The sequence below is a fragment of the Opisthocomus hoazin genome, chromosome Z (assembly GCF_030867145.1).
Source record: "Opisthocomus hoazin isolate bOpiHoa1 chromosome Z, bOpiHoa1.hap1, whole genome shotgun sequence".
Classification (NCBI taxonomy): domain Eukaryota; kingdom Metazoa; phylum Chordata; class Aves; order Opisthocomiformes; family Opisthocomidae; genus Opisthocomus; species Opisthocomus hoazin.
The window spans coordinates 62,791,970-62,819,131 of NC_134454.1; the positions used below are offsets into that span (position 1 = coordinate 62,791,970).

General features: G+C 39.1%; 1 protein-coding gene across 1 annotated transcript in view; it reads right to left on the bottom strand.

Moving 5' to 3' along the window:
* Nucleotides 1-200: 200 nt before the first annotated feature.
* SLCO4C1 (solute carrier organic anion transporter family member 4C1) overlaps nucleotides 201-27,162 on the bottom strand; it is a 35,628-nt gene continuing 8,666 nt past the window's right edge. The window contains exons 3-13 of the mRNA XM_075411177.1: nucleotides 22,035-22,229; nucleotides 19,291-19,387; nucleotides 18,275-18,396; nucleotides 17,264-17,379; nucleotides 16,843-16,987; nucleotides 14,726-14,921; nucleotides 9,872-10,025; nucleotides 7,134-7,321; nucleotides 4,852-4,916; nucleotides 2,880-3,017; nucleotides 201-333 (exon numbers count right to left, since the gene is read on the bottom strand). Coding sequence (XP_075267292.1) covers nucleotides 209-333; nucleotides 2,880-3,017; nucleotides 4,852-4,916; nucleotides 7,134-7,321; nucleotides 9,872-10,025; nucleotides 14,726-14,921; nucleotides 16,843-16,987; nucleotides 17,264-17,379; nucleotides 18,275-18,396; nucleotides 19,291-19,387; nucleotides 22,035-22,229 — 1,541 coding nt within the window. The 3' untranslated portion in view covers nucleotides 201-208. The remainder of the gene's footprint in view (nucleotides 334-2,879; nucleotides 3,018-4,851; nucleotides 4,917-7,133; nucleotides 7,322-9,871; nucleotides 10,026-14,725; nucleotides 14,922-16,842; nucleotides 16,988-17,263; nucleotides 17,380-18,274; nucleotides 18,397-19,290; nucleotides 19,388-22,034; nucleotides 22,230-27,162) is intronic.

Below are 27,162 nucleotides of genomic sequence, written 5' to 3' on the forward strand. Positions count from 1 at the left end.
ACTTTTTTGGATGTACACAATGGAATACTAAAAAGTATGTTTAGCAAGTCAGAGAACAGTATACACATTCACAAATATTTTAAGTTGTTCAATAACTGAATACGATCTTTTATTTTTAGGTGATGGTGTACAAGAACTTTGGTACAAGTGTTGTAACAGTGCTTATTCTTACTGGCTTCTTTTGAAAGCCCCCCATTTTGCTCATGATTTATGTATGTATAGCAGATACCATTTCTGAATCCTTCTGTGACAGGGCTGTACTTGCTGGTGGAGGCTTATACAAACATACTGCCATGACCACAAAGATGATAGTGATGATTTTGCAAGCAGCACCTGAATACAAAGAACAGAAGAGTCCTTGTTGCAGTCACCTTCAACAGTAGACAAGATTATTTCAGTCATTTATAAAGTTTCACATGGTGAGCTACACTGTAAGACTTAAATGGATGCTATGAATTTCAGTGTATTTTATATGAACTGCAAAGGGCAGGTACAGGCAGTCTGCCAGATGACTTCACACCACTCAGCTGCCTGCCAGTTCTGGCCTGTACCAGCTATTGCCATTACTTCAGTTTTGCATTTCTTCACCCCATTCTAGTCAGAAGTGCAAGTCTTCCTTACTTCTCGTTTCACAGAATCACAGAATGGTAGGGATTGAAAGGGACCTCTGTGGGTCATCTAGTCCAACCCTCCTGCCGAAGCAGGGTCGCCTACAGCAGGCTGCACAGGACCTTGTCCAGGCGGGTCTTGAATAACTCCAGAGAAGGAGACTCCACAACCTTCCTGGGCAGCCTGTTCCAGTGCTCCATCACCCTCAGAGGGAAGAAGTTCTTCCTCATGTTCAGACGGAACTTCCTGTGTTGCAGTTTGAGCCCATTGCCCCTTGTCCTGTCGCTGGGCACTACTGAAAAGAGCTTGGCCCCATCCTCCTGACACCCACCCTTCAGATATTTATAAGTATATATTAGGTCCCCTCGCAGCCTTCTCTTCTTCAGGCTGAACAAGCCCAGCTCCCTCAGCCTCCCCTCGTAGGACAGATGTTCCAGTCCCCTCATCATCCTTGTAGCCCTCCGTTGGACTCTCTCCAGTAGCTCTTCATCTTTCTTGAACTGGGGAGCCCAGAACTGGACACAGTACTCCAGATGAGGCCTCACCAGGGCAGCGTAGAGGGGAAGGAGAACCTCCCTCGTCCTGCTGGCCACAATCCTCCTATTGCATCCCAGGATCTCATTAGCTTTCTTGGCAGCCAGGGCACACTGCTGGCTCATGGTCAACCTGTCATCCACCAGCACTCCCAGGTCCCTCTCCACAGAGCTGCTCTCCAGCAGGTCCACTCCAAGCCTGTACTCATGCATGGGGTTGTTCCTCCCCAGCTGCAGGACCCTGCATTTGGCTTTGTTGAACCTCATCAGGTTCCTCTCTGCCCAACTTTCCAGCCTGTCCAGGTCACGCTGAATGGCAGCACAGCTGACGGTGTATCTACCACTCCTCCCAGTTTGGTGTCATCAGCAAACTTGCTGAGCGTACACTCTAACTCTTCATCCAGGTCGTTGATGAAGAAGTTGAACAAGACTGGGCCCAGTAGTGACCCCTGAGGGACACCACTAGTTACAGGCCTCCAACTAGACTCAGTGCCGCTGATGACAACCCTCTGTGAGTTCTGCCATTCAGCCAGTTCTCAATCCACTTCACTGACCACTCATCCAGCCCACACTTACTGAGCTTCCCTAGGAGGATATTATGGGAGACTGTGTCAAAAACCTTGCTGAAGTCGAGGTAGACAACATCCACAGCTCTCCCTCCATCTACCCAGCCAGTCATGCCATCGTAGAAAGCTATCAGATTGGTCAGGCATGATTTCCCCTTGGTGAATCCACGCTGACTACTCCTGAGAACCTTTGTTTCCTTCACTTGCTTGATGATGACCTCCAGGATAAGCTGCTCCATCACCTTTCCCGGGATGGAGGTGAGGCTGACCGGCCTGTAGTTCCCTGGGAACAGTTTGAGTACTGTTCTTCACTGCATCAATATTCTCTTTGCCACAAACTAAAATTCCCCATATACAAACTTGTTAAGCATTCTCTGCTCAGCTACCCTAACAGGTTGTTCCATTTACTCATCACTGGTACCTAGTGGTGTTTGTGCAACTTGGGGGCAAGCAGAAGGGGGAAAAAAAGAGAGACTGTATTTTATCACAAAGATGTCTGAAAGATACTGAAATCTGAAGTTGCGACTTCTGCTTTTTCAGTTTCAAGATCAGATGTTAGCAGTTCAATTACGTGCTGCAAGTATGACAGTTTCTAGTAGACAGGACAACAGCAGTTATCACCACAGATGCAAACTTTGCCTGCCTTCCCTTGCCTGCCTTCCCTTCCCAAAACATATAGTACCTCACACACTTGAAGGGAACAGACTGTTAAACAAGTAGGGAAAAATTTTGACTAGTGGTCAGAGATATTTTCAAGATCTTGCTATTAATTTAGAGAAAAGAACTGAAATATGACAAAAGGAAGAAAGCTCCTTAGACCTTAAGCTGCCAAGAGACCAAACCAGGTAAGACTGAAATGTGCGCCAGTCTCTTAAAATTCAGTAAATAAAGTGTGACAAGGAAGAAAGAACGAAGAGCAAAACTATTTCATATTATTGTTATTAAAAAAAGTTTTCTGGGTCACTTTTAAGAACCACTTAACGTAGGCTTTCTCCTTCCATGATATTTTGCTTATTGCTATTTACGAAAAAACAAAGTTTTTATTTTTTAAGAAACACTGCTGCTAAAAAATAAAGGTTTAAGGTTCTGTTTTAAAATAACTCCCATCTAGCAGTCAAGGTCACTATATCTATTGCCTTACACATGTACTTAATATGAAGAAGTCACTTACTTATGCCCATTAGCAGATAAGCCATTCTTTCATTGTCATAAACCCAACATGCTCCTTTAGTTTTACATTCATTAATATCCCAGAGAGTACAACTGTTGTCTATAGCAACACCAAACAAAATTGGTCCAGGAATAGTACCTAAAAACCACATAAACATGTTAGTAATTTTGAGTTACTTGGAATAGTCTTACCTGATCTTAATGTATACAGTGAAATGCCACACTGGTGGGGAAGATAAAACAGAAGAGCTACACACTAAACATAATATTTTAATCAAAGTCATACGGCTCATATTATACAGCAAGTGTGCCTCTTCCATTGCTCTCAATTAATAGGTAGGATGCACACAGTGTCAGTTAATTCTTCATGCAGCTCTCACTTCATCAAGCAAGAATTTTGTTCAAAGTCTTCAGCTTCTTGTAACTTCCTCAGTTTTCATTGGAAGAGAAAAATGTCATTACAATTAGGGGGAAAAACAGCTAATCAACGCAGCAGGATTTTAACTGAAGGAAATGATGTCCCTTTTCTCAGATCATATACACTAACTTGTTCCAAAAGCACAGAACTAAAACATTATTATGTTGATATGTTCAATTATATATTTTTTCTATCCCTCAGATGTAGCCAAGCTTCTAGAAAATAATTCACATAGAATAAGTAGTGTTTATTCTTACGTAGACTTTAGATTTGTGTTATTTTTGTTACAACAATGCTTTATAAGGCACTAATATTATGCATCCAGGTACAGCCTATTTTATCATAAACACCCCAGTCACATCATTGCATGTCTACCGAACCTACTCAAGGCCTAAACTGTTCTTGAACTAACAAACAGCTGTGTTCTCACTAGAGCTCTTCTGTCTAGGACCCCTGTGTGATCCCTCAAGTCTACAGCAAAAACATCTTGTTGGTAATAATGCTGTTACTTGCTTCGGCCACAGTCAGTACAGGCAATGCAAAAAGTTCTCCTATCCTCTGCTACACAGTGAAGTCAAGAGTTCAGACTCTGATCTTAACTTTGCATAAAATGAGACAGAGTGGCCATCATACCACACTTAACTCTACCTCCCAGCTAATTTCTACCTGTGACGACATTTATTCTGGTTATTCTTTATTGGTAGAATAACTTGGATTAATTTGAGTTTCAATAGGTACAGCAAAGCAGAACTCACACTGCTAGATATCTGATCTCAAATGACAGGGAATGGCTGCAGTACTAAACATTGACATAAAAGTCTAATCAATAACTGAGCCTTTTCCAAGTCTTGAATTACATATGCTATTTAAAAAGTGTCTAGGACTAAAACAAGCATTTAAAAGGCATCTGACAATTCAGATGAGTTGTTCAGAATACCTACATTTAGCTTTATGTTTTAATTAAGGTGATTCACCTGACTTACTGAGATCCTGGAGATGCTTAGATTTAGAAATTAAGTAGTAGATTTCCCACATAAAAACCTCAGTAATTATTTATGTACAAGTGCTTACAATTTCAAGAAAGACTAGAACTAGCCAAAGAAATTGAAAGGGAAGGGAGAAGAGTGAAGACTCCACCTATCCACTTTAAAATACACTGGCATGGCCAATAAGGATACAACTCTATGAGAGAGTGTCACTTTCTTTTAACGTGTGGAACTTGAAACTTTGACCACATGAATGTTTTCTATTACACCAGTTTTAATTATCTCAGCTTTCAGAATAGGTCTCCTTCTGGGGGAAGTGACAGCAGGTGCCTTTTGCTGAAAAAAGTGACAGTTACCTGTACTTTGTTCACGTCAATATGAACAAGGCAGGCATGCATGCCCTATTTAAAGAGGAATTACAATCCACAAGTAATCTGCCTCATAACACGTGTACTCTGTAAGCCAATGACAGGCTGATTAAAGGTCCTCTGAAAGCTTCTTAATGCATTATTTTTTAAGTCTAGAAAAATGTCAAATACGAAGGAAGTGTTTCAACAAAAAAGTCATACCCAGTAGTCGTAGGAACACTGACTGTACTCCAAGAGCAAATGATCGCTGTTTATCTGGCACACACCTGTAAACAAGATTTGCGGTTTAAGGCTTAATAAACAAGTTTTAACTGCTCCATTTCTCTTCTCTATCCCTCAGTGAATACACTTTGTCTTCACATGCTCTTTTAACCTGTTTATAGAACAGGCCAATACGCAGAACAAGTAACCAAACAACTTCAAGATGTGTTTTGATAGAAGATAAAAGCAACTCCTATACTTCATCAACAAATTTTAGATTGAACTAGTTTAACGAAACAGTATAAATAAAAAGCTAGCTTACCAGCAGCACCCTGATATACTGTTGAAAGTTTTTTCCGCAGAACAATCGATTTAAGGACAGTGCTAGAATGCAATTCTGAGCTACTATTCCTAAAGTAATACATGAATTGAGACTAGGCTTCAGCACAGCACAAAGTGTTCTGTTTCCCATTAACTTTACATACCTTGTGGATGCCCCCTCCTGGCAGTGTTCAAGGCCAGGCTGGATGGGCTCTGAGCAACCTGGTTTAGTGGAAAGTGTCCCTGCTCATGGCAGGGGGGTTGGAACTAGATGATCTTTCAGGTCCCTTCCAACCCAAACCATTCTATGATTCTATGATATAGTCACGTGACCTTACAATTAATCAGTTCTGGCCTATGTTATACAAATCAACATGTTGATTTAATAACTAGCAGAATTTACCTCCTTACCTCCTACCCATTTCTTTCAGGTATTTCTCCAGCAATAAATGTTTTATCTTGACAGTGTCTTAAAGATACTACCATAAAGGTTAAGCACAACCTAATTTACCCAATGTAGTTTCAGCACTGTTTTCTTTAATAAATTGTATCCTTGAAACACTGTCAGTGCTAAAAAAGACAGTATTTAAACATTCAGGAGTTATTCCCTCATTCTGGAGTATGTATGAGAATTAGCCATAGAAATACATCCACGATGAGCTGTTATCAGCAGTCACTGTTAGAATCTCCCTATCCATGAAAGCAAAGAGAGGAAGAAGAATGAGTTTTGCATAGCGTGGGTAGTTATTTCTAGCACTAGAACACTGCCACAAACACATGGGTTTACACTTCAAGTTGCACAAAATAGGCCTGCTGAAAGGATATCAGAATATAGTGTAGTAGCTTATTTCTCATTTAGCTGTTTAACTCAGTTTTTGCACGCTTGAACTGTTCTAAAGTCCTCTCTTCCATAAAATCTATTTCACCATTTCAGTGAAGTTTACAAGGATTCAAAGTACCAAATGTTATTGTTTAGAATAATCTAAATAAAACTATATCAGCTTAGTTTTGAAGATAATGCAACATTTCACATTATTCTGCCCCCACACTAATATAACAAACTTAATTCCAGATTTACACCAACCCTGAACAGGAGACAACCACAATGCACTGTTGCAGTGTATCATTCCCCTCCTCAACCCCCTGCCAAGAAAGCTGGAAAAGGAGCATCTCGCCACACCCTCCCAAAGCATCATAGGTATAGTGCAAGGATGCCTATGCATCATGACCATTTTCTCTCTATTAGTATTAGAGGTACAAGTCAGATTTCAACATAAAAAGTGAAACAGCTCTACTTCCAGAATGAGGACCACATTAAAAAAAAAAAGTATCTAGCTTTCATGCATATGAGTTTCAGTGATCTGAAAGACAGCAAACCACTGGTTAACAGCCACATACGTGCTGTTACATGTTATATTGACAACTACCATACATACAACATCAATATCACGTGAAAGGTGGTCTAAGTTCTTGACACACTAGGATTTTGCAAGTCAGAACTCTGAACTGAGACAGGAATCAAAGGTTGAGAATACAAGACTGCCATTTTGTTCTTTTCTTGGTAAACTTTGAAATCCTAGCACTACCAATACACAGGCTAGTTGAATATTTTGTTCATCTGAGTACATGGCACACCTACTCCTTCTTGCTTTGACTAAAACAGTCAGGAGTGCTCCCATAAAAGAGGGATTTTGCTACAAGTAGGAAAGGTTGGGTAGTTTTTTTTTCTTTCTTAATAGATTCAAACAGTATGTACTAACCAAGCATAACTACAGAGATAGTGAACAGTGGTATGACTGTCCTCAGTCTGAAGTATTGCCTGCTTACCACACAAAGTACTATAACAGGAAACCCCTTTCATACTGGTCTAAGTCCATATTCCAAAGCAAAACAAACTAGAGTATTTCACTGATCTGAGCTTTCACAAGAACACTACCTATTTCTCAGCCCAAAAAACATACCTGAGAATAGCCACAGTTGTTGGAGTAACAGCCATAAATGTAAAAACCACAGCAAAAAAGAAGAAGGTCAGGAATAACGGTAAAAATGTGCATTGTGTCTGACATTTCCCAGGAACAGCTTCATAGAGAAAGTCTTCTGAACCATTTTCTCTTTTTGGTTTCCCAATACAGGAACAGTTGTGGTACGTCTACAAATAATTTATAAACCAAAATTTAGCTCTAAAGATGACACAAAGTGACACTGATACGGTAGTTGTTCATTGGGTATGCATCACACTGAATACAAGAATAACTGCTGACTTTACAGTATGGGAAACAGTCCGTTTCCTGATGATCACATGACACTAACCCTCATTTTTAAAACTGGTTCAGCAGAACTTGACTCATCCAGGTCATCTGAGCAAAAGTTCTTTCTGGTTTTGCGATCTGAAAAACCAGTGATAGTCTCCATTTTGTGTTGAGCAAGTTTTTAGGTACAAGCATAAAAAATTTGCAACTAAAGAAGATCTTAGAATTAAAGGCATGACCATATTTAATACATTAACATTACACAAAAAACACCAATCAAGTAAGCCTTGAAATGCTAACTTTTCTTGGTGAAGATAACACCATTTATATGATTAAGAAAGGACAAGCTACAAGCTTGTTCAAAATAAGATTTTTTTACACTGATACATATATAGATACAAAAAAATGTTGAAAATATATAGTTTTCAAACAAATAACCTATTTGAAAATATTCTGAACAGCATGGAGGGTGTCAAAGGTTGGAAAAAGGGAGGAAATGTCCCTTTTCTCTTTCCCCATGAGACTGTTTTCACCTGCAAAATCTAACTTGTGAACAAAGCGTAGCCAAAAGCTGCAGTTCTCTTGCAGCAGAAGATATCTTACATGCTTATCAAAAGTCATTCTTCCAATACTGAAACAAGCTAATGTTAACTATTACCTAGTTTGTTAACCAAAACTGCTGATTATTTCTGTACAATTCAAAAGTTATACTCCAAAGAACTTTTAACTGTCTGTCTTGACTACTAGAAATGGTTACTTGAATTGGGTAAATTCTTTAGAGTCACATCTACCTGTGCCACTATTTCCTCAAGTCTTATTCTTCAAGCTTAGGTAATACATATGCAGTTACAACAGTAGCAGAACAAAGTGGAAAACACAACAGTTCACATTCTTCAGGGATGTTGGCAAGTCCCATATCTCCTAGCTTCACAGTCTCAGCTATAAAGAGGCTGTTTTTTATACTGCACTGTACTTGACAGGAAAAGAGGTGAGGTCTACTCTTAAGACTTAAGCAGGAAACAAGAGAAGCAATGTTGGACTGCTTTTGTAAATACGTGAACAAATGGAATAGTTTTATGCTCTTCATTTAAATCCACACAAGTTTCTTTTCAAATTAAAAAAATACATATATCAGTCAAGTGTGAAATTTTCACAGCAGGAACTAGTCAGTCTCCTATATTTTGTTCTAGATAATACCTTCTCTCATTTACCATTGTCCTCTTTTGACATAATAAGTCCCCTGAGGCACCCTCTGTTTCAGCTTTACTACCTTTAGGATCTTCCCACACTCCTCCCACATCCCTGCTCAAGAGTTTGTTGTATTAGTGAAGACAAGCACAGAAAGTGTCTCAGTTCTGAGAAAGCTTGATAACAACCAGCCACTTTATGGCTTATCATTCCATCAGGGGCAACTCACATTCAGGGTTTGGGAGCTCACAGAAGCAGGTTGCCATGGGTACAAAACACATTACATTATGCTTAAAATCTAGATAAGGACTGCAGTTTAACGTCCAGGCAGTTGCTGGTTTCTACTTTTCTGATTCTGACAATTCTATTTAAAGTACATTCAGGTTTAATCTATTTTCAGCATTAGAAATTTTAGCAGAAGCAACTTTTGCAACATGACACTGCACAAGTCAGAAATACACTGTGACTGACCAGCAAACCTCTACAATGGAAGAAGGCTCAGAGGAGACAGGAAAGCATAAGGTACCCACGAAGCTTGCAGAACAATGCAGCCTGTGAGTGACCACAGCTGTTGCAAAGAAAGCTATGCAGAAAAGAAACAGCTGTATCAGTTGAGTGGATCAATTGCTGGTGTAAATGTTTCTCCTGAGTTCATTAAGAGAGTGTGAAAGTCTCCCTAAATTAGCCAGACCAGCATGGGTGCAGCGTGGCTCAGCCCAATACGGAGCCAGACAACTAGCAACAGAATTCAAAGACAGCAGTGGACTAGAGCTGTCTTCAATCCATGCATGCCTACAACCAGAGAGGCCCAGCATTGTGATGGTGAGCACACTGCAGAGATTGACAATGGAAATCACACTGGTATTGTGACTGAACTGTGTATTGCAATTGCTATTTTGCTAAGCATAACTTACATTCATATCCTGTTTTCAGTATATTTTGTATCACTCTGCTAAATCAGAAATCCTGTGTAACATCAACTGTCATCAGGTAAGTATATTTGATACAAACATTACACCCTCCACCAGCAGAATATCTAAAAGCACTTGGTCATAGAGTACTGGACTCTGATGCATAGCAAAATTCATCCTACTTGGATATGTGTTTCCAACCCATAACAATTTTTCCTGTAGTAACTACCACTTGGATTCAGAAATACTGTGATTTCCTGCCACACTAAGGGAAAACTGTTCTTGATATAGAATGCATTGTGCAGGAAACCAGAACAGACCATGGTCAGTTATCTTTGTATCATAAAGTACCTTTTTCATGTTGTTAAAAAGATGTGATGCACATCCTGCGAAACAGGGAGAAAAGTACTGGACTTCATCTCTGCCACAAACTGGGTAGTACACAGAGCGCAAACATCTGCAGTTAGCATTGCATGGCGCTGTCAAGTTATTTAGCATGCCTGTTCTGAAAGGTAAAAGTTAACAGGCTTTTAATAAAGCAATTTAAAACGAGCAGATATGTAAATAACTAATGCACTGTTTACAGGATAATAAATCTCAAAATAGTCAATTCAGTTGATTTATGCACTTCATTGTTTAAAAATAAGCCATGTTCCTAGTAGTTACACCTCTAGAGGGAATTCACATTTATTCTCTACATAATTACTTTTGTACTATTATTTCTTCCATAGACTATTCCTCCAACTTCCATTCACAAAACACATGTCAAAATTCTGTATCTCCTCCCTCTTACACACCTATACACTTGAATTTGTTCAATTTACAGTACTAAGAAAAAATGTAACAAAATTAAAAGCAGTATTTGGTATTGCTTAGTCTACTGATCATATTTCAAGGGTTTCTTAGTGTTTTGGATTCAAGCCCAGTTGCAAAGCCACTGCATTTTTGCTATTTTTAACTAGATTCCAGCACTAAGACAACTGCACATTCTAAATGCAAAGCGCCATAACATAGAAAGTCTGAACACACTCAAAAGGACCTTAAGCATTTTCTTTGGCTGTTTAGGGAATAACAAATGAAGAACAGAGTTTAACATAATTTTTGCTTACTATCATTACTTCCAATTTAGCCATTTACTTCTAGTATAGGCTATAGTATGGTTGTATTTGAAGTAGTCCCACTATGCTATTAGTATGAAAAATCAGTTTGGGATGTGGGGTACCTTCTTAAAATGTAACTGGAGAGAGTAAAAACACCCTTTAATTTTCTCATAGTAGTGCATTACTAAGTAAAGAAGCTTCACAGGCTGAGTTCTGTCAGCTGAAACCAGGATACTAACACTGACGGTAGTTTAAATATTGTACTGTAAACTTAAAGTTCCATATTTATTACCTAAATTCTCTTGAAGAAATCTGCCTTTTAAGATGGTCACAAATACTAGGAGGACAAATGATTTATCTAGGAATTAAGCTGATTACTTACATAGAATTCAAACTGATCACAGAATATTACGGACATCATAACTACCTATATACTTCATTTGGTTATTGCACAGTTGAATCCTACTAAATTACATTAGTTTATTCTTCATACATAGAAGAACCAAAGTTAGTTTGCTCTGGCTTAAAGCATTACACTGCTCCATAAGCAGACTCACTAGTCACAGGTTTGTTCATACAGTGCCTTTTCAGCCTATGAGGCATGCCAAGCCTAGAAGTATTTAACCAACTCAGTGGCAACATTTCTCCTGTTTATATGTGCAGACAATGCCTCTATTCCCTGACCTACAAAGAGGGACTCAACCTTTAGTTATGCATGGTCAGAGAAAAATACAGAAGAAATACAGCTTAGCGTACATAGTTTCTTATGATATGGAACTTCTTGCTCTAAATCACTTTTCTAAAGAAGCCTAGCAGATGAGGCCATTAAATGATCTTTAGAAGCTCTATAAGCTGGGTATTTTTTCACAGCAAAACAAAACAAGGAGTCCCAAAACCTTGTAGGAATGGGCAGAACTACAGAAATAGTCACTGCATTCCTGTTCCTTCAAATTTTCAAGCAAACACTGGGCAAAAGAATTTGGCAGAAACAATGCTTTGAAGTGTTTACTAGATGAAATAAACTACTTCAGTTCTGCTTATAGCCTAATTTATTACCAAACAGAGTTACTACAAACAATATATTTGAGTTCATGTTAATGAACGAAAAGTGATCCTGTACTCCTATGGTTCTGGTACTAAACCTGCAAAAACTTTCCCCACCCCACCACCTCCAGACTATTTTTCAATAGGAAGAGAATGCTTGCTATGAAGGATTTCTTCAAAATCTCCACAAAAATGAATCTGCATCAATTTCCAGGTCAACTCTAAAAGCACTCATGATTTATTCTTTCAGGAGCATTTGTTCAATAGCATAAGCAGAAGTCAGACACTTGGCCATTCTTCTCCCAAGCTTACAAAATTCTTGAAGTGACTACATATTTCAGTTGCTTATTCCCTCATGGAAAGCAGTTTCAGAACTGGCACTACATTAGTGCCATCAAATATTCTGATGCAGTTCACATGTCCAACAAACTATAGTCCAACATGTCACAGTGAAATAGATAAAACTAAACATTTTTTTATAATAGATACCGAATGGAGAAAGTTATTTCAGGCCTGGTTAACTCCAAATTGCTATAGACAAGAGGTTTTCAACAACAGCTAAGCCACATAACTGCCAAAGTTACACAAAACTATTAAATACAAGTCAACTGCATTTACCTTGGGACAAAAATCAATTCAGCTGTACCTTTGCTCATTATCACAGGACCTGGTGTAGAAATATCGATAGCTTCACATACAGTTTTCTACACAACCTCTTCAGTATTTAATTGCTACATACAGATTCTTTTGCTCCATATGTAACTATAAACTTTCTGCAACACAGGTCTGCATCCGAGTTTTCACAGTTCTGAAGTGTCCACAGTAATCTTACAGCTAGCATTTTTTCAGACACTGAAGTAGAACCACATTTTAAAGTGTCAAATGTCAACACTGGCCTTTGAACATACTGTCAATTGATATAGAAAGTTGTAAAGAAGGAATTAGAATGAGTGGTAACTTGGACTTTTTTTTTTTCCCAGTCACCAGTGTATGAAATTTAGTTTACTGGTTTTGTATGCCTTCTGGAAAGGGAAATGCAAATGAATAGTTAAGGTATCAAGGCATTAACTTTCTACTCCATTAGAGAACTGGCAGCCTGACTGCCTCCAGTCACTGCTGCCTCCAAGCTCTCTGGATTTGTCCCATTTATCTAAGGCTATCTATTTTACTGTTTTCACATTTACCTAAATGAGAGATCTGAAAAAATATCTGGTTAGTCTTTCATGTTCCTCTTTGCATTTCTGGGAAAATTTTGCAATACGTCTTTTATGTTTATGTCATTGATTCCCTTAAAGGACCTGGGAAAATTAGTATACTTCCTATTCTGCTATATTTGTGCACTTAGTTGCCTCCATAAGTAAGAAGAAGGCAGGAAAGTTACATCTATTTGTTACACACTCATTTTAAGCCACTCCAAAACCATGATAAATATGAAGTGAAGAAACCACTCCAAAACCATGTTCATTAGATGTTTATCATTTTCCTAGAAGTATTACCAACTTGCATGCACATCAAAGGCTACAAAACCAATTTCCCTCCCAACCCATCTTCTGCATTTTCATGGTGCACTTCATGCTATTCTGCCAGTAAAGTGCAAAGATTCTCTCCCCCATCCTATTTAGGTTTAAATGCCTTTTTACGCATTGGATCCTAACTTACAGATTCTGCTTTTGTACCTTTTGTACCTTTCCCTTTTCTAAAATGGGGGGTATGAGGAAAACAACAAAAAAAGTATTGTTATATTCACCGAGTTGCACAGCATGCTACGCATGCTTACGATTTTTTCAAATGGCAGCTAGCAGTCCCTAGCTACCAGCCCACTGGAGTTGTTTTGCACAACAGCTGCTGGGTCTTCGGCATACCCTCAAACAGCTGTAGTAGCCTCTGGCTCTGTCAGTTCATGACAGAGTAACTTGACCATTTGGGACCACATCTTTGGCACAGCTAGCTGCGTTCCTCCTGCTTTTAAGCACTGCTCATGCTACAGAAATGTGTACTATTTAAACGTATGAGAATTGAAACATTGTAATCTTTAGTTAATTCCTTAATAATACACAGTTGGGCATTTTACACAACATAGTGCCTATGGTGGTGATTTGGTCACATACATTCAATGCTGAAGTTTTAAAAGTGGGCCTACAAATCCATACTCTAAAGAATGCTTATCCTTGCAGACATTTATATTTACTCCACTGCCATACTGGTTTCCAGAGTAAGCTTTGATCACAGCAACAGGAAGAATAATCATACTCAAATTTTTATTACAATTACTACAAATTTCTAAAAATGAGTGACAGATTGTATTGTCATTAGGAATGAGAATTGTGTTGTTTAAAGGAAAAAAAAAGTACATATTGTTTAGAGAAGTCCTTCCTACACCTTAGCAAAAAAAAAACCAACAAAACAACAAACTTTAAATTATGTTTCAGTTAACCATGTTAATCCATCAATTTTATTCTTCAACTTGGGTCACTGAGCTATGCTCTCTTTGCATTAAGTTTCTGCTGCTACCAGCCATTTCACCAGGAAGAAAGAAAGCCTTCTTTGTCAATGGAGGCTAGATGTGCTAGAATGTGATGCTACAATATCATCTTCATTTTTCTAGGGAAAAAACTGCAGTCAGTTTAAATTGCAGTACGCCTCAGTGCTCTCTCCTGGTATTGTTGCACATGGCAGACTCCATTCAGGAATAAACTGCGCAGATTGTCCAGAGTTGGTTAATAAAACAAGATGTGAAATGCACAGAACTGCTAAAGAGATATAAAATTAGCTGTAGTCAATACCATGGCTACTACACCTACAATGGTTACAGAAGCTGGGAATTTTTTGTTGAGCAGGACCAGTCTGCTCAGAACACACTTTGTAGTCAATGTACCATTACATTTTCTTAACCATCTATTAAATGAAGATTCCAAGAACAAGGTTTTTAGAGTTCCACCAAACACTTCAATTTCATTTATCAAGGTAAAATATGACATGTTTAAGGTTTTGTATTCTGTGATTTAGCTCATTTATTTTAAACATTAACACCAAACCCAAGAGTGTATTAAAATATATTTACCCGTTATATGTTTCAGAGACACCTGCGAAAGGTTCATTCCCACATTTAGCAAATAAAAACACTGTGTTTAATAGAAGGGCCACTGAGCAAGTGCCTATAATGAACTTGATTATGCTTTTGCAGTCCATTTTGCACTTGGAAACCAAGATGCCACTTATGATTTGGCCTAGTGCTGCTGCTGGAATTAGTACAAGCCCTAGAGGAAAACAAGACACCAGCAATTACACAAAAACGCAAGATATAATTAGTGAAGCAATTTATAGTGCAACCGTAGGTTAAGAAAAAAAATCACAACAGTTACCTGTATCTTATGATGTAGTCCATGCGATGTCATTTTCCAGCCATTCTACCAGAATCAGTTGGCATGAGTAATTTATTCTATCCTTACATTATCTTTAGCCTTTCCAGAAGTTCAGCTTGACAGTATAACTTGTAGGTGTTCAGAACCCAAGTTCAACACAAAACTAGATTACTTAAAAGCACTACATAATGGACAGGAATCTCTGAACACTAGTAGGTGACCTCATGAAAAGGGAAAATGTTCTTTTACTGCTTCACTTTTTTTTTTTGCATGTCCATGTTCTTTATTATACATTTGTGATATGAACTTTTAAACAAGAATATAATCATTATTATACAAGAGACAGCACAAGATACAATAAGGCCTCTACAGAAACACTTTTTTTAGTCTAGATCAGCAAGTCAGTTTTGCTATCACAGTCCATAATGTTTTATCCTCTGAACTATTAGGACTCCAGATACATAACTGAGCATTTTTATATGGCTAATCTACAGTACAACACAGATTCATCGTAACTTGCACTGACCTGAGACAGCTAATTTTAAAGACAGTTCAGGTACAGTGGCAGAACTGCACAGACCACAGATGCCCATAGTCAAAGTTACTTTAAATAGTTAACACGGTCATTGGCAACACTTAGACTAGCTGGCTCACCATTAGTTCAGGTACAGCTAGCTTTCAACATTAGTGTAGGCATTTGTTAAAACTGCACATTTGATTAACACTGTCAGTATTTTCAACTGAAAAGAAATTCAGACAAGGTCTACACACAAAAAGGCAACATTCAGTTTTCAACTTCACTGTTGATTACTGTTTAACAATTGAGCATGTATTCCAATATACTTCCGTGTAAAATATGCAGATACTTTGTTTTGAAGCAATGGTGTCTGAACAGTGATAGTACTATCTAGTATTATCCAGAGCAGCAAGTCATTGAAAAAGTCTCTCCCAAACTTATTTCTGCTGGACAAAGAGTACTTCAGCTAGCATGTGCTTGTATTGCAGCACTGTACCACTGAAGTAATTTAGCAAGGCATGTTCCAGAAATATTTCAGTCTGCCATATTGCCAGCATCTGTTGGCCTATCTGCCTTGATCTGGTTGCTGTTCTTCAGAAGTAATTGTGTCAGAGTTAATCATGTGACCCTGTCTTGTGCAGCTCTTCCACCAGATTTTTCTATTTCGTTCTCCAGTACTCAGCTTTTCATAGCCTTCCCCTGTTCTACCTATTATTATGCATATCAGACAATAGGAGTAAGTGACAGTAAGCTAACTACAGAAGCAGTCACACAATAGCTTGCAATAAAACGACTAATCAGGATATATTCTAAACCTGTATCACTGTAACATTATGATGGAATGTAAGAAAGCAAAGGCCAAGTCAACCCCTTATTTGTGGGGTAAGCACTGCTTTTTTTCCAGCTGCCTTTATCATGCTTCTTTAAGCAGGGACTAAGGCTTAATGCTCATTCAGCTGATTTTAAGTGAGAAAAATTAAATGTTTTTCACTAAGAGTAAGAAAGGAATAGATTACAGTTTCATCAGCACACAAAATTCTCATTCTACTTTGAATATAAAATCTTCTGAATCTACAGACAACAAGTAGATTTGCGCCTCTGATGCATTAACTGCCAGGGTATTCATAGGGCAGGCAAGAACATACAAAAATACTGTTTCTGCTGTGAAAACTACATTACATATAAGTATATTCATAAATCTCAGACAAATACAAGATGTCTATGTAAGCTTGCACCTATAACATAAATGAGGTGTTCAGCACAATATATTTAAGGTTTAAAAATGAAAAGCCACCTTACCTCCAAGAGTTGCTGAAAAACTTGATGTCTTTCCAAACTGATTTTCTATAAACTTTGGCAGAAATGTGGCAAAGCCAGTGGCAACTAAAGCTTCTGAAGAACTGGCTATTATTAGACTCATAAGCACTGGATTCTTCAACAGTATCTATGGCCAGAAGCACGCATAACACTCAGAAAATTATTTCATTATGGTGCCATGTAAATTATATTTTAAAGCAGATACTCTCATGTGGAACTTCACTAATATGCTTTTCTTGCTTCAACAATCTTAAGCATCAACAAGATGAATATGCATTAAATTATCAGTAGCACCCTATCACAACACAATAAAGAAGCAATTAACTTTCTAAGTACTTATGTATTACCTGAAAAAAATTCATTTCTCAGAATATCAGTTTTATTAAATTCAAGATTTCCTTACCAGGAGAGCCATGGGAAAGTCTTTAAAACTTTTTCCAATATTCTTGGTCTCAACAAGTGCCTCACTTCCATCATTATGTGTTTCAGAGATTTTTTCAGCCTGTATTTTTGCTGTTCCTATAAATGGGCACATTTACTGAAAATGACAACATTGAATATCTGTATTCTTAGCCTTTAAGTCATAAAAAACAGCATCAAAGTAAATGTTTCCATTCCTTGGGAAAAACTAGCTCAGACGCTGTAAATCTTCTTGAACATTTTATTGGTACAGATCCACAAAAAGATCAATAATGTACTGCCGCAGAAAGAATAATTTGGCTAAAAGCGTCATGCTTCCATTGGAAGGCCTTGGCTGTAAGATGATATTATCAGGAATAGCCTAAAAAACTCAGACAATCCTGAAGCCCATTTCAATTTTTATTTTTTTAAAATCATCCTCACATTCACCCAGGTTCCCTACTTCATTGTTTCTTTTCCTCCATCATTTCTCTTTCCAGATAAGTACAGTCAGTTCCTTTAGATGCTCTTCCAAGAGACTCCTAAATAGTATCTGCCTGAACAGAAATTATATTAAAATTATTCTTTTTAGAAAATTGATTCACGCTTCATTATTGCGCCCAAAACAATAAGACAATAGAGTCAAAGGCAACAATGCATGAGTTAAGTTAATGGAATTTCCTTACGATTCTTTGTGGGTAATACAGCAGCTGTAAACATAGCCCTGGGTGCTTAGCTGAAAGCATCTTCCAAACTTTGACCATCAGTTTCCATGCTCTACCTGTTTCCAGTCCTACTGTACATCATTATGTACACAAGATCCACCTTTGAGCTCATTCGCCTTGTTTTAAAGGCCGCATACAGGAAACAAGGTATTTATCATCAGGTTTTAGCCAAAGACAGTTAACTGAGAAACAGAATCAAAGAGGAATCAATCACTCAGCCCAGCAGTCTATAACTCACAAGCATAAGCAAATCTCTCCTCCAAAACAGCCCATTACCGTTAAACATTTACCTGGTAGGTGTTTTGGAAAGCATGAAAAAGGTATTATAAGAAGCCAAACTGCAAAAAAGCATGCAAGAAATGCTATCCACCATGCTCCAAGCCAACGTGGGTCATCTTGATCTATCTTTGTACTGGAAAATTAATTTGGAAAAAGCAGGTTTAGCACTTATGAACTCAAATCAGCAATTTCAGATGTCAGTGACTTAGAGTTTTTTTAATACTGATTTAACAAAAGCCTTTGAATACTGTCATTTTCTTGTTTTCTACATGTATTATTTAGTTTGCTTGTTTAAAGCACATTAAGCTCTATTATAATACTGCATTCTACCAAATACAGCTTTCAACTCATTAGTCAAAGTCATTCTGACTTCAAGGCCACTATTTGGCCCTCATTTCAAGATCCCATATCATTATTAAGATAGTGAAAAAGCTGTTTATAGACAGAATCTTCATGATCAATGAGCTTTGTGAAAGCCAATACAGAAGTTCCAAATGTCATTGCATTGATCACAAGTCCCTAAAACATAGTAAATAAAAGTTTAAATGAGGCTGTTTGGACAGTAGTAAAATTTATAACATTTTTTTAACAGTGGATTATTACTCGATTGGTAGATTTTCTAGCAAGCTCTTCCCCAGGAGGAAGCAGTATCCTACCCCTCATATCCCACCTCAGGGAAATTTTTGTACATAAAATCAATAGTTGCAAATCTAACTCTAAATGAGCAAGTAATCAAAAGACAAAGCATTTTTTGTTAATCAGCTTTAAAATAGCTAATATCTCAAAAGCTAGAACTAAGTATTTGCACTACAGAGAAACTTTAACACACAATGGAGTGGCTACTCACTGTGGGAAGTTACTCACTTGCTAGAAGCCCTTGTAAATGCAACTTGTTACCAAGTTAAAGAAGCTCCTTTGTTTTCCAAACAAAAACTCTTTCTCCTCCTCACATGGAGAAAATCTGAAGACTTTAATATGCATTATTAGGAAAATAAAATAGAAAGCAAAAGATTAAGTTGTATCTTGCCTTTCTGGGATCTGGATGTCAATATAAATATTGAGTAGCTGCCCTCCTAAAACATAGCCAATAGCAGGACCCAGCAGTGACATGGCATAGCCAATTCCTAGAAGAGAAAATACATCAAGTTCACCATACATTTTTAAAGCCTTCTTTAAAAAAAAATCCTAAATCAATTTCAGAACAAATTGTTTCTGTAATTCAACCTGTTCTTTCACTGTCATTACCTCAACTATACTACACAGAAGACAAAATTTGTACTTGTCCCTCAGCAAGAAAGTTTGCCACTCTCATTAAAAGCTGCAACTCAGAGGTTCGCAAAAGACACTTCACTGACAGCATCTTTAAGCATTATTAGATTGCCTTTTGCACATCCTGTACCTACAATCAAAAGTTTCTGAAGTGAGGACAAGCATCAGTTGTTAATAGTATATGCCCACAATCTTTAAAAACCTACATATCTATATCTTTGAGTCTCACGCTGGTTTTTAGATCTGCCAAGACCAGAAGCCAGGGTTCCACTAAAACTTTTAACTGAAGTAATAACTGCCACTTCAGGTCACTGAGAACTCAGTTTATTGATACGAGCCTTAAAATACAAAGGAAGGAATCTTAACAGCTCCTGACAGTTCTAAAAAAACGAAAAATACCCCAAACAAAACCACTAATAAACCAAAACAAAAAACACAGTTGCTGGTGTAACCATATCCTACTAAAGAGCAGGTGCATCCGTATTTTTATGGCCTTAGGACAAGATTTTTCTCAATGTCATAATAGTCTCCCTGGCCTACCAGCCAGATGCCTGTGGCACTTTAACACTGCTGGCAGGAGCATTGTCTCTGCAAAGGCTTGCAACTAATAGTAACTAAATCTGTCTAAAAAATTGGTAAGACATGCATCCTTACTGCTGATATTCTATGCTTTTCCCCAGACTGAAGAATCTGGATTTCTCATTTTTCTCCTGAAGTGCCTGGATCCTGACTATGTAGTATTATTTCACTCTCTTTAGACAGCAAACAGGAAGGATGGGGGGGAGAGGGGAGTGTAAGAGGGAGAAGGGACACAGAAGGGCACACTCAAATACCAGTAAATCAAAATAAATATTGAGTTGACATATCCCAGGTTCTCCTACGTTTTGGAAATACTGACACACTCCTAGGATCTTTCTGAGTTAAGTCTACATTCATCCTACAGAACATCAAATCTAGCATAAGAGGTGCCTGTTTCCTCCTATAGATCATTCAGTTTCAGTTATCATTTAGAATTGCTTAACTTTTCACGGGCTTTAGATGTAGATGCCTCAGTTCAGCAAGAGGGGAACAGTGCTCATGAAAATGCACCCAGTTTCAGAAGAGAAAGAAACTACCAACTTAGGAGTTGCAAGCTTATAGCATGAGATGCTAGCAGCTATTTACAGACACTAGCAGAACATTTTAGGGGGTCTTTTTGCTGCCTTGCACAAGCCTTCTTGCATTAGGCAACGCAACACAATATGTTTTAAATCCTCAATACACTGCATAAAAAGAAAAAGTATTAAGGCTTAATGCAGCTACCTGTCAACTCACTTGCCTTCTAGTTTTGTGACATTATGCAGAAAACACTGTTGTTCTGAACTCAGCAGTTGCCCAAAGATTGCACAATCATTTATTTATTGTATTGGTCTCCTATGTTTTAAGTACAGACACTGACATCATTCCTGATTTTTCAGGCCACTTCTTGATCCCCTAATCACACAGACAGTCCCAGTTCTGCTCTATTTATTTCACTGGCCTCAGGAAAATGTGTAAAAATCCTCTCTTTCAATATAAAGAAACAGCAAAAATAAAAGCTGTCTTTGTACTTCAGATTTAACATATGCAACTATTCTATTTGTTGGCACCAAATGAAGTGGCTTGTCTGTAACAATTAGGCAAGAATTGTATGCAAATAGATTATGATTCCAATTTTGCCCCCTAAAATATTGATTTCATCTGGAAAACAGACCAAGAATCTGAGATGCTTTGAATTCCTCCTGTGAGTTACATACTCTTATGAGCCCACACCTAAAAATAACAAGTATCTTCATACTCACAGAAAACACACTTAAACTGCAATGAACTTGGCAGTAAAAATGCATATAACCCAGAAAATGCTGACTAGAAAGACTAAAAACCACTGCCAGGAATTAGTATTCCTCAGCTTTCAAACATCCTCATAGTAAGACAAACACATTCTCTATATTTCTAGTCAATCCCTTCACTTTCAGTTAGGGAAAGATACTTCCAGTATTTCCTCCTGAAGTGCCAGATTTGTATGTGGCTAGAGAACTACATTGATCACATGACGCACAGGAGCATCTCTGCACTGAGGGGACAGCCTACTGTTAGAAGGTAAAAGGACATGGTAAGGTCTGGCTACTGACCTGATATACAGAAGTTTTCAACACCTGTGGCAGTAAAAAGCAAATTTCTGCTACAACTTCTTCTGTTGTTAAGAGGCAGACTACATTAACTACTTAATGTCAGTAGCTGAAAGTGTTAAGAAAAGCAGAAATGCACAAAGTAGCCTTACCTTGCTCTGTAAAATAACTACTGAAAACACTTTTTACTTATAGCAGACTAAAACCCAACTTGCACATTAACTGATACAGAAACAATTTATGCATGTAAGTAAACAACGACAAGATTGATTTAACTAGAGGAATTAATAAAAGCATTTGGAAGACACTGTAGTCTATGATCAGACAATGTGTTATAAACAGTTTTAAAAGTTACCTATATAAAGTGAAGACTTGTGCTTTGGGACACTATCATCAATAAAAGCTGTTCCCAAAGTATATAATGGAGTTCCTCCAACTCCAAGCAGCAGCTGTCCCAGGATAAAGACATATAGATAGTTGGGAAGTGAAGACTTTGTGCTGGCACTGCAAGTGAAGTTAGCAGAGCCTGTTGCTGGAGTTTGACATGTATCTGAAAGAGACAGCCAGACAAAAATTCTGTTACCCAGCTCATGACAATCCAGCTGAAGAAAAATCAGTACTGAAAGCCAAACTATATATGAAGTGCTGTTAGTGCCAGGCTCCCATTTTAATTTTCAGGACTACTAATGAATCCTACACCACAGTGCCCTAATTGTCTATGATATCCTATCCCCCAGAAGAAATGCTGCTATGGCTTGGGTTTTGTTTCCTTATCACAAAGGGAAGATGGATGAAATAGCCTTATTAAACTGTTCTGGCTTGTTGAAAGCATTATTGACCAGACGCATGCAACAAGCACGTTAATGAAAACTCCTAGGTAACAGACAATTTATTTTCTTCTTGTACCTTATAATAATTCTGAGGAGCAGTACAAACAACTTCCATTCTTAAGTGACAGAGCACCCTGAACCACCTGAGGAAAGCTGGACTGCTGGAAAGTGCAGTCATTAGAGTCGAAAACAAAGATAATACACCCTTCTCATACACTGTTTGAGAAATGCTTCCCTAAAAAAAAGAAACACCTTAAAAAAACCACACCACTAACTCTCAAAGAGCACACGGTACCATATCTCCAGAATGAGAAGTTAATGTAAAGCCTCTGTACTTTTTGACAGAGACACACAAAGATGGAAGCAGAGGTAGAACAGCCTAAGGTTCAATCTGCTCCTGTAATGTTTGCCACTATGAGGAGGGAAGAGAAAAGAGGAAGTGAAGTCAGGGAGCATGTTTTCTTTTCTCCTTTCTCCTGCTATCATTGCACTTTTAGTAGCAGACAGTCCCAAGTGACAAGATCAAAATGAGCAGCATGGCTCTTTCCAGGTTTTTCCACAGTAGAGCATACAACCCTAAGGAAGATGATAAACTCAGACTAGTGAAAACAAGCCACACTGTGCAGATATATGAAAACACCCTTTAGATCAGATGCATAGACTTATTAATTATCAATTCTTTGCTACAAAATTATTCCGTCATTTTTCTCAGGTCCTTTCACATTTGAGAAAAGTTTTTATTTAAGCAAACAAAACGCAAGCTTGTCTATGTTTAGGGCTCACAAGACATAAAACACTAGGAAATGCTTGCCACACATTTAAAGAAAACTGTTTACATTGATGTTATAATGCATCCATCAGCTTTATCGTGACTTCCCCCAGAAGGAACAGCACCATAGTGGTGGTGGAGTCATGTAGCACACAACAGGTGATTCAGTGCTGTTGCACAGAAAGTGGCCAACATAGAGCAATGGGAAAACCTCACTTCAAAAGGAGTTGTCATGAAAATTTTCTTTCCTTCCCACCTAGGCACAATCCTCATTTTCATGCTATACTGAAGCCACAAGGGGAATATTTTATTAAGAATCGCTACTCTGAAAATTAGTTTTCAGAGTATATTTTCCATTTATTGTAAGTATACCTTTTTCAGTGATTCCTCTTTTTTCCAGGAAATTAAGTCTTAAATCAAGTTAACTTTGCGTTATTTACATGCACAGCATCTAAAACTGACTATACAAAGACAACATGTCCTACAGTATGTTGTTAATGTACACTTATTCATGTACAGCACATACAAAGAACATACCTGCAGTTATAAGTTAGCCTCTAATACCTACTGGGCAAGTCTAAAACAGCATTTAGCTACTTATTTTAGTACACAAATAATAATATCTTGTTAAAATACACACATCAGAAAGCAAGTCATGCAGAGCAAGAAGATGCCATGAATGATGTTAAATCACAGAATCACAGAATGGTAGGGGTTGGAAGGGACCTCTGTGGGTCATCTAGTCCAACCCTCCTGCCAAAGCAGGGTCACCTACAGCAGGCTGCACAGGACCTTGTCCAGGCGGGTCTTGAATATTTCCAGAGAAGGAGACTCCACAACCTCCCTGGGGAGCCTGGGACAGTGCTCCGTCACCCTCAGAGGGAAGAAGTTCTTCCTCATGTTCAGACGGAACTTCCTGTGCTTCAGTTTGTGCCCATTGCCCCTTGTCCTGTCACTGGGCACCACTGAAAAGAGCTTGGCCCCATCCTCCTGACACCCACCCTTCAGATATTTGTAAGCATTTATAAGGTCCCCTCGCAGCCTTCTCTTCTTCAGGCTGAACAAGCCCAGTTCCCTCAACCTCTCCTCGTAGGGGAGATGTTCCAGTCCCCTCATCATCCTCGTAGCCCTCCACTGGACTCTCTCCAGTAGCTCTTCATCTTTCTTGAACTGGGGAGCCCAGAACTGGACACAGTACTCCAGATGAGGCCTCACTAGGGCAGTGTAGAGGGGAAGGAGAACCTCCCTCGACCTGCTGGCCACACTCTTCTTGATGCACCCCAGGATCCCATTGGCTTTCTTGGCAGCCAGGGCACACTGCTGGCTCATGGTTAACCTGTCGTCCACCAGGACGCCCAGGTCCCTCTCCGCAGAGCTGCTCTCCAGCAGGTCCACCCCAAGCCTGTACTCATGCATGGGGTTGTTCCTCCCCAGGTGCAGGACCCTGCATTTGCCCTTGTTGAACCTCATCACGTTCCTCTCTGCCCAGCTTTCCAGCCTATCCAGGTCACGCTGAACGGCAGCACAGCCTTCTGGTGTGTCTACCACACCTCCCAGTTTGGTGCCATCAGCAAACTTGCTGAGGGTACATTCTAACTCTTCATCCAGGTCGTTGATGAAGAAGTTGAACAAGACTGGGCCCAGTACTGACCCCTGGGGGACACCACTTGTTACCAGCCTCCAACTAGACTCAGTGCCGCTGATGACAACCCTCTGTGAGTTCTGCCATTCAGCCAGTTCTCTATCCACTTCACCGACCACTCATGCAGCCCACACCTCCTCAGCTTCCCTAGGAGGATATCATTGGAGACTGTGTCGAAAGCCTTGCTGAAGTCCAGGTAGACAACATCCACAGCTCTCCCTTCGTCTACCCAGCCAGTCATGTCATTGTAGAAAGCTATGAAATTGGTCAGGCATGATTTCCCCTTGGTGAATCCATGCTGACTACTCCTGATAACCTTCTTTTCTTCCACTTGCTTCATGATGGCCTCCAGGATAAGCTGCTCCATCACCTTTCCCGGGATGGAGGCGAGGCTGACCGGCCTGTAGTTCCCTGGGTCCTCCTTCTTGCCCTTTTTGAAGATTGGAGTGACATTGGCCTTTCTCCAGTCCTCGGGCACCTCTCCTGTCCTCCAGGACCTCTCAAAGATGGTGGAGAGTGGCTCAGCAATGACATCCGCCAGCTCCCTCAGCACTCGTGGGTGCATTCCATCAGGGCCCATGGATTTGTGGACATCCAGATCGCTTAAGCGATCCCTCACACAGTCCTCCTCGACCAAGGGAAAGTCATCCTCTTTGTAGGCTTCTTCTCTTACCTCCGGGTCCTGGGATTCCTGAGGGCCAGTCTTAGCACTGAAGACTGAAGCAAAGAAGGCATTCAGTAGCTCTGCCTTCTCTGCATCCTCCGTCACCAGGACACCCGCCTCATTCAGCAGCGGCCCCACGTTGTCCCTAGCCTTCGTTTTGCTGCTGATGTAGTTGAAGAAGCCCTTCTTGTTGTTTTTGACATCCCTTGCCAGCTTCAATTCCAGGTGGGCCTTGGCCTTCCTCGTCACATCCCTGCGTGCTCTCACCACGTTTCTGTACTCTTCCCAAGTGGCCTGCCCCTCTTTCCACATTCCAAGGACAAAAGCGTAGCCTAATTTGAGATCTAGAAAGAGCTTCATGAAAATAAGCAGATCACACACAGTAACGGCAATCAAACTCTGACAGATCAAGGTTCTTCATGAACCCCCATCCCCACCACCAATGTCTCAGTTCAAGTCAATATAAAAGCACGTGCCATTGTGTAACTAATTGATTACAGCCTCTCTCCTTCAGTTTTCCAGCTCTTTAGTTTCTATGCCTTAGGAAATTTATCCTGACATTGAGATGAGAGAAGCTTATTACACCAGTTTGTTTTCAGAACCATGTAATGAGGTCTCACTACAAAATTAAGACAACCATAAATATGCACTTTAAGATACTTATAATACATTTAATTGCATCAGGTATCAGACCTCTTTGGGGTTTTTTTTGTTGTTGAATTTTTTTTAAAGTCAGCAAGTACCCAGGCACTTGCTGAGTGGAGTCATGGACCATATTTCATGTTTCCAAGAGACATTTTAAAAGCAAAGACTACTTACCACAGAACTATGAGATTAGTTTAAACCAATACAAGTCAAAACTGCCATCAAACAACAGTTTACCTCAGCTATTCATGTCATCCCCTTCTTGTACCAGTCCAAAGTTTAAGCAGATTGGTAAAGCGACACAGATTAAATCTGACCTGGATTAGATCCACAAGACTCTTTACTGTTTTCATAAGAATGGTGGAGAGGGAAGGCACTAGCCTCTACATAATCAAGAAAGTCTAACCTGAGGTAAGCCGTCTGAGAGAAGTTTAAGATGGGTGGCTGACCATTTTTAACTACCTTTTCTCATTAAACTTTTTTTCCCCATTCTAAAACTCAGTGGATTACACTTGCACTTTAAAGAGCAGAACTGCATTAAAGGCAACATCATTCAACAGAGTTAGTCACTACACACCTTCTTGCATGCTTTAATCTAATAGATCTACCTGAATCCAAGTTACGTAAAGCCCAAAATGTTCCCAAATATCTAATGCAACATACTAGCCAAGAAGGCAGAATCAACTGTGAGATGACTTAGCAATTACATTAATTACAAGTAAAGTCAAGTCAAGACTAGTTTTATTCACACCTTAAACTGCAGCCAGTAGGCATGAGGAGGTTTTGTCTTGTGGGGGGCGGAGAACAGTTTAAAGATTTGCGAGGAGTAAGAAATACAGAATAGCCTGGTTCTACTCCTTTTTAAACTTAAAAATTTTTCTCCCCTTTAAGTCCTGAATGGGAAAATCATTGAAAGCTTCAATGAACATGCTG